Source organism: Lampris incognitus, chromosome 2, assembly GCF_029633865.1.
Source record: "Lampris incognitus isolate fLamInc1 chromosome 2, fLamInc1.hap2, whole genome shotgun sequence".
Classification (NCBI taxonomy): Eukaryota; Metazoa; Chordata; class Actinopteri; order Lampriformes; family Lampridae; genus Lampris; species Lampris incognitus.
In genome coordinates, this window is record NC_079212.1 from 97,078,966 (window position 1) to 97,086,943 (window position 7,978).

Here is a 7,978-nt window from a genome sequence, read left to right on the forward strand (position 1 = left end):
CTAAAGCTATGCAGGCTTTCAACCCCAGTAGTGCTTGCCTTTCCCCATCTACAAGAACAAAAAGTGCATTCACATTTTTACCATTGCAAGATAGGTTAGCTCTACACACTCCCTTAGGTACAGGCTTGTCATCATAAGTTCTTAGATTTACCTTTTTATCACGCACCTTGGGCTTTTTTCTCAGTCTGTAAAAGTCTTTCATTGGCAGGATATTTACCTGCGCCCCTGTGTCCAGTTTCAATGAAACAACTGTGCCGTTCACATCCACATGTGCTATCCATTCGTCCTCTGTAGTGCTCTCAGCGTCATTCACCAGGTCGACGTAGATTGGAGGCTCCTCTTCCTCTTTGTCACTCACTTCATCCACGAGCTTGACTGTTTCCACGAAGAACGGTGTCTCATCCTCAGCACTGCTGCTGTCACCCTTGTTCTCCACAAGCTGCACTTTCTTCTTTGTGAAGCAATATTTGGCGAAGTGATTTTTACCTCCGCACTTCTGCAGTCCTTCCCGAAGGCTGGGCACTGTTTAGGCGTGTGCCTGTTGCCACACCGATTGCAGCCCGCGCTCTCTGCTGTTGAGGCGCCTTTCTGTTAGACTTGACGTTGCTTTTTCTCTTTTCTTTCAGCCGCACAGCGTCCACCTCAGCTGTTTCGGCCGCGGCGCCGTTGTCAAAAGTCTTTATTTGCATCCTCGTGCTGTCAAACTTTTGGCAAATCTGTATTGCCTTCTCTAACGTGAGGTCCGTGTCTTTGAGAAGTTGCATCCTCACGTTCTTGTCCCTCACTCCAATCACTATTTGATCTGTGATCAGGGATTCACATAATGTCCCGAAGTTACACGAACGACTTTTAGCCGTAAGTCCGTGACATACTGTTCAATTGACTCTGACTCCTTTTGGAGACGACTTCTGAAAACATAACTTTCGTAGGTCACGTTTATTCTCGGTGTGCAGTACTGGTCAAACTTCGTTATTACAGCCTCGTACTTGTCTTTTTACGCATCCGCAAAAACAAACGTGTTGTACACATCCAGTGCGGCGCATCCTGCTAGTTAGCAACAATGCTATTTTCCGCTTTTCTTCGTCGTCTTTCAGACCGATAGCAAGAGTATACAGTTCAAAACTTTGCTTGAAAGCTTTCCAGTTTTCGTCGACATTCCCAGTCAACTGTAACTCGTCTGGCTGACGAAGGGAGTTCATTGTCCGTCCTTTCAATTTAAATTTTCTCCTGGTACCATGTATTGACGATGCTTGCACAGCGGAGTCTTGATTCAGAGTGTTTTTATTCGTCGCTCTTTCCACATATAAAACTAGGATGGCATGACAACCTTACGGTACTGCCACCTACTGGTCAGTGGTATAACATCATGAACTGATACTGCATGTACTTGTCATATCAATGTATATTTACCCTGTGGTTGACAACAAAAACAAAATTAGCCCAAAAAGATATTGTAAAGATCACGAATGAATAGGCTCGGTAGCCCTTGGCTAACGGGCGGAGCCTTTAGCCGAGCGGTTAGCGATGTCTACTTATTCGTGTACGTTACACTACCCCCCTCCTTCGGGAAGCGCATCCGCGCGCATCCCACTTCTGACACCAATGTAGCGAATTCGGAGTACAACCACAGGAACTGCCGCAGATGGGACGTGAACCCGTGTCCCCCAAACCGCGGGCAACATCGCTAACCGCTCGACTAAAGGATCCGACCCATTAGCCAAGGCCTACCAAGCCTATTCATTCGTGATCGTTATAATATACTTGATGTTATATAACCTCAGCCTTACAGAATCTTACAGAATGAGAGAGAGGAGGAACGCAGACCAGTGTTCGCGAGGTGCTGACCACGATGAACGCACGAGAGTGAAGGAAGGAAGTTGCACACTCGTAATCACGATGCAAGATAGTGCATAACCAACGCTTCGACCAAAGAGTCTTCTTCAGTGTAAGAATGGAACTGCAAAACCCGTTCGAGTAAAACAGAGATTTATTTACAGATGTCTTTGCTGGTCTGAGACAATGTTTTGTCCTTAAAACCATACTGTAACACAACGTGTATTGAAACCATAAATTTCATTGTCTCATTTACAACATTCATTATCAACTTGAATGTTATTTCAGTATTATATAACAGTTAGATATTGAGCTACATCTTAAACAAACTAAAAAAATTTGATAGATTTTTTAACACAAAAAAATGTTAAGTGTGTTTTTGTTTAAAATTTGCAGCTGAAAAAGCTGTCCTACTATTCACAGGATAGTATAGCCTACTACTAAATATTCACATGTGCAGTGATGGTGCTGGTGGTGCATCAACATGCTCACTCCCGGCTCTTTTTGAACCCATGCTGACTGAGGATGCTGGTCTAACCATTTGTCATACAATTAAGTCTTCCAGTACGATTTGACTGACATGGATACTGTTGGCATCATCCTGGTAAATGAGCTTGCATCCGCTCTCCTCCTTTGAGAGGTGACAGTCACATATTTCAGGAGACACACCTGAGGTGTTGGCAGCACTGCATTTCTCTGGTGAATACATAGAGTATATAGTAACATTGTTTGGAACTTAAAGTGGCAGAAGACAACTTGTTTTTGCTTTATCATTATGAAGTAAATGATTGCACAGTGGAATGGCTATGGAATAATGACACCATCGCCTCGCTTTCACTATGCAGTTCTGTCTGCCTCGGGGTACGATCTTGCAGGAAAACGAGGGCTCGATTTACGGCACAAAGGAAGCATGTCAACCACCGCACAACAAAACTAGGAAGAGTATAGCGCTTTTGATTTCCCCAGTAGCTATCCCCAGTAGCAGAAATGGCGGACGGTGGAACAAGCGAAGTGACGGCGCAAACTCTATGCGGCAAGAGAAAAAGAACCCCGTTGATGGAGGAGGAAAAGAAGGCGAAGCGGGAGAGTGATAGAAACAGAGGCAAAACAAGGATGAACCTCGGAAAGGCATTCACTCGATGGCGGGAGTTACGGTGTTGTGTGGAACTCTGTTTCCCCGTCGAGATGTTTCCCCCTAGCCAGACGAAGGTGTTCGCATGGAAACAGGTTAGCTATCGGTTATGATTAGGTTAAGGTAAACGTTAGGTTAAACTTGGGGTTAGGTTGAAGTTAGGTTAAGGTTAATCAAACATCCCGGTGTTGTATCGAACTCTAGCTAGGGGGAAACAGATCTTGACAGAGATATTGACACAGAGACTTGAGAGGGTTCCAAACCGACACCCAGTTGGCATTCTTTCTACTGGATCAGTAACACAACCTTCCTACTTATTAATACATAAGTAGGAAATTTCCTAATTATCCCTGTGATGGCCTGGCGGCCTGTCCAGGATGTCTCCCCACCTGCTGCCCAATGACTGCTGAAATAGGCTCCAGCATCCCTGAGAGCAGGATAAGCGGCACAGATAATGGTTGGATGGATTCCTACTTATTAAAACATGCCTTTATCATAGCACCGAGGTCAGGGTCTCTAGTTCAAATTGGGATTCTTACAGTTGTTTCTTGCTTTGGACAGTAGCCAAGCTGCTAATAAACGAAGAGTGATCCGGTTGTCTTTGCAACAGCAGTGTAAACAATAAAAACACTGGGAAATGCTAGGGGGGAAAGTTGCAAAGTTATCTACAACCACTTCAATAGCTAAAGTACCATCCTCTCCAAAACTACTCAGCATTTGTATCGAAACACATGTCAAACATATGATTCAATATTAAAGGGACACTCTGGTATTTTTATTTATTGATTGATTGATTGATTTATCTATCTATTTCCCCTCCCCCCCTTTTTTCCTCATCAGCTCAGTACAGTAGTTGACCTTACACATTTTCTTTATTGCGCTTCTCTCCAGCTCTCTCACACTTCAGCTGGTGTCTTCCTGCAACATCTTACTCCTCGTATGATTACAGAGTGAGACTTTTGCTCCGGGATAGAAATGGATTGATATTTTTATAATGCAATGAGTGATTTTGAAGCTAAGGCTCTGAAGACTCCTTTCATGACAATCTGAGTCAATTTGTACAAAAAAAAAGAGCTCTTTTACTGGATGATATTTGGTGAACATGATTGCTTCAGAAGATTACATTGCGGCTTGGTGCACAGCAATCAGCTGACTCTAGCTTGCTCAATACTGAATCCCGGCCCATTGCTCAGATTTACTCCTAACATAAGAAAATAGGACTTGGGCTAAGAAAAAACTGGAATTCCCCGCAAGTAAACTTGACCATTTAAAAATCATCAAATGATCATATACTGAGTAACCAGCTTAGAGAGTTCCCTGAATTATGTCTGTACCTTTACACAGTATGTGTAAAGGTACAGACATAATTATGTGCCTCACTTAGGTAACACAAGACCTTAAGGTATACGTACCAGCTTTATGCTGCCTGATGACCTTTGTGCAGGCATAAGTAGTAGGGTATATAAAGAGGATGAGAGAAGAGATGAGGAATCCAGCAGCAATCATCAACTGTGTGGAATCTCCACCTTTTTGTGTCCCTGCTTGGATGATGAAAATGTGCCATTTTAAATTCATTCAGTATACATTTTACCTGTCACTTAAGTAAACAGTTAGATATCCACATACCGTTGGTGTTGTTTACTTGAATTTGCTCAGGGTTGGACACATTGGACCTGTTTATCAACAGTTCAGTAGTTTATTTTAAAGCCTCAGAAATATTTGCGATAAGGTGCATGTACAGTCATCACATTTGACTTTTCTTTGGAAGGGAACTCACTTTTCTGATGGCTTGCATATACCTTCAGTTGTGTCAAAATATGTATCATTAGGACACCGCTTACATTCATATGAATACTCTCTTAAACCTAAAACAGCAGAAATGGCTTCTGGTTAGTAATGATCACCGGTCAGTCCCAAACAAATTTGTTGCTTTTTAAGCCATTTCACTGTTAGCGTCACAATTTTTTCCCCCCGATGTAATGAAATGTAACTTTGAAATATGAAAGTTAATCACAATAATAGTTTCAGATTAATCTCAAGTCTTACCGGATCCCACCAGTACCTCTCCTGTTTTACAACATTTTCTCTCCTCGCATTTTGAACAGACATGGTCAGAGCACAGGAAACCAGAACGGCAGGAACATTTTGCATTTGTGGTCTTCGTGCATTTCTCTGTGTAGTCTGTCAGCAGATAAGATACCAACGACTTCATTTCCAGAAAACAACTGTTCTTCAACAGTCATATATTACATGCCCCATCCACCCCCGTCCATCACTCTCTGTGTACTACATTCTGTTACCACTATCAATCATTTCACTTCTTTTTCCAACTTTGCTGATTAAATGTGGAGTGCCAGTTTTAGACCACTTCATTGATCACACTTAAAATCACAATATGATGAAGTTATCATTATTCTGTCTTACTGTGTTGGCAGGTATCGCACTCTACACAGCTCGTGAGGGGGTTACTTTGCTCAGAGTAGTATCCATCCTCGCAGGGACTGCAGAGAGTCGGCTGGTCCTCTGAGCAGAGCTTTGTAACATAACTCCCTGTAAAATTAAAAGACATTTACTGACATGTTATCACCCCTAGGAATAGCAGTATCTTTAAAAATGTCTTGCAAAAAAAAGAAGGATTACACGCAGCACTTCTTAAAAAAGAGTTTGTCATATCGGCAATTTAATTAAAATCAAGTATTACCTTTAGGACAGTAATCACAGCATAATCCGTTTAATTCAAATTTCTGGACACTGCAGTCTTTAGCAAAGCCAAGGATGCAAGTGCATATGAGGCATGTAACTACCAAGTAAAGACCAAGAGAGACCATGATGACCAGTGTTCACCTCAGCTCCCCTGGGCTTTGTACTTTCTCTGTGCTGACGTCACCTACGTGTGGTTATTCTCTGAAGGAGCATAACATTTTGCTCTGAGTAAGGAAGTAAGGACACTGTAACAATGAGAAACTATCTTTTTCACATTATTCTTGCCTTATCATTGTCATTATCATTAGTAGATGTCAGAACACATTTGACTCAATGTGCAGAGGATTATTTTTTTCATCTTATTGGAGGACTTACTGAGTTCCTTGTTTAGTATTTTATTTTAAGATCACTATGCTATATAGACCTTAAAAGCTATGAAAACTATATTTACCTCACCCTTATAAAAAAGCAAAGAAATTTGTTGTTAAAAAGTATCCCCTGTTGGGAAGTTTAGCTGACTTGACACCAGATAGATGCTAGTCAAACACTGTTTTCCATAAGTGGTTTCCTTCCCGTGGTAGAATAGCATCTGTGAGGCACCAGGGGGCATTGGTTTAATGAAATAATGAAATCAATACTGTATAAGAAATGATCATCTCAGAGCAAAGATCATTGATAAGGTGTAACTTATTCATCTTTGCACTAAAATGAACAACACAACGACAATATACCCTTGTGCATGCATTAGGTAAATATTATAAACATACAAATTCAAATTCTTTTACTATTATTCATGATATAAGTGACATCAGAGTCATCCTTTGAGACCTGATGACGTTCAAGCTCAGGAAAACCTCGTCCCGTGTGGACAACACCTTCACGAAAACATTAACAAAGAGGTTTATTTTATAATTTCTTGCTCTTTCTCATTGTCTCTCCTACCAACACACACCCACACAATGTCTCCAGTTCATGTTGGCTGTGACGTGCATTGGCACCTTTGCGTCACTCTTCTCTTAACTTCCTCGTTATCCTGCCGCTAACTGAGACTTATGTCCACAGAAGGTGTGTGGGTACACACATGCGTGTTGTAGAGAACTGAATTTCCCTCGGCATGTTTGTGCTGTGCAGAGCAGTAACACACTCTGGAAAAAAAGCCACAGACGGTTACACGTCACCAAACAGTGTCACACATGGTAACTTCACCGTTGGTAATCTCGTGTGACGGCCGTGGCAGATGTTTTTTTCTCAGCGATGTTAGCGCAGCCCGACAGAGTAGCTCTTTAAATTTCACAGTTTAAAGTGCATGTAGACAACTAAAGAAAACACTCACAACCTGTTTTTAATTCAATTTCAGTGTATTGTAGAATCAATAGATATTTATAAATGGATAGATGATTTATCATTTCACATTTGATGAGCAAAATGGCTCTACATTTACAAAGGTATATCCATAACCACTTGTAACAAGGTTTTGTTTCATATAGACATATGAAGAAAAAAGAAGTAAAAAAAGGAAGACAAAGGATCATGTTAACCAGCGTCAAAGGTCAGTATCGGGGAAACAAAATTGAGAAGCGAGTAAAAGTGTGGTTATTTGAATGTGTGCAGGTGAGTGGGTGCATTTGTTCTTAAAGTGATAAATAGAGGGATATGCGTATGCATGTTGTGGTCAACATGCATAGTGGTCAACACCTCCCTCCAGGCAGGATGCTTTCCATCCACCTTCAAGACGGTTAGAGTCACCCCCCTTCTCAAGAAACCATCACTTAACCCCTCTGACGTCAAAAACTACAGACCAGTTTCGCTTCTACCCTTTCTATCCAAAACTTTCGAATGTGCTGTCTTTAACCAACTTTGTTTGTACCTCCACCAGAACAACCTCCTGGACCCCAACCAGTCTGGGTTCAGGGTGGGTCACTCGATAGAGACGGCCCTCCTTGCAGTGACAGAATCGCTGCTCTCTGCGAGAGCAAACTCTCTCTCCTCTGTCCTGATACTCCTGGACCTGTCAGCTGCGTTCGACACAGTGAACCACCAGATCCTCGTCTCTACCCTCAAGGGGCTGGGTGTCACAGGCTCTGCACTCTCAATGTTTGCAACCTACCTGATGGGTCGCTCCTACCAAGTGACATGGAGGGGATCTGTGTAGGAGCCTCACAGACTGACTACAGGCGTTCCACAGGGTTCCGTTCTGGGTCCTCTCCTTTTCTCCCTGTACACAACATCCCTTGGTTCTATTATTCGCTCGCATGGCTTCTCTTACCATTTTTATGCCGATGACACCCAGCTGATCTTGTCCTTTCCTCC

The 7,978-nt window shown here is 42.3% G+C and overlaps 1 protein-coding gene across 1 annotated transcript; it reads right to left on the bottom strand.

Moving 5' to 3' along the window:
* Window positions 1-2,062: 2,062 nt before the first annotated feature.
* LOC130130979 (tumor necrosis factor receptor superfamily member 26-like) lies at window positions 2,063-5,793 on the bottom strand. The gene is made up of 5 exons (XM_056300844.1): window positions 5,667-5,793; window positions 5,390-5,515; window positions 5,012-5,146; window positions 4,378-4,503; window positions 2,063-2,529 (listed from the first exon to the last, which is right to left on the bottom strand). Exons 1-5 carry the CDS (start codon window positions 5,791-5,793, stop codon window positions 2,378-2,380), a joined length of 666 nt encoding a protein of 221 aa, XP_056156819.1. The 3' UTR covers window positions 2,063-2,377.
* Between the last annotated feature and the right edge of the window lie 2,185 nt (window positions 5,794-7,978).

Coding starts and splice junctions, on each gene's coding strand:
- LOC130130979 (XM_056300844.1), bottom strand. CDS start 5,793: ATGGTCTCTCTTGGTCTTTACTTGGTAGTTACATGCCTCATATGCACT. Junction 5,516..5,666: donor CTGTGATTACTGTCCTAAAG/GTAATACTTGAT, acceptor TTAATTTTACAG/GGAGTTATGTTACAAAGCTC. Junction 4,504..5,011: donor AGAGGTACTGGTGGGATCCG/GTAAGACTTGAG, acceptor TCATCCAAGCAG/GGACACAAAAAGGTGGAGAT.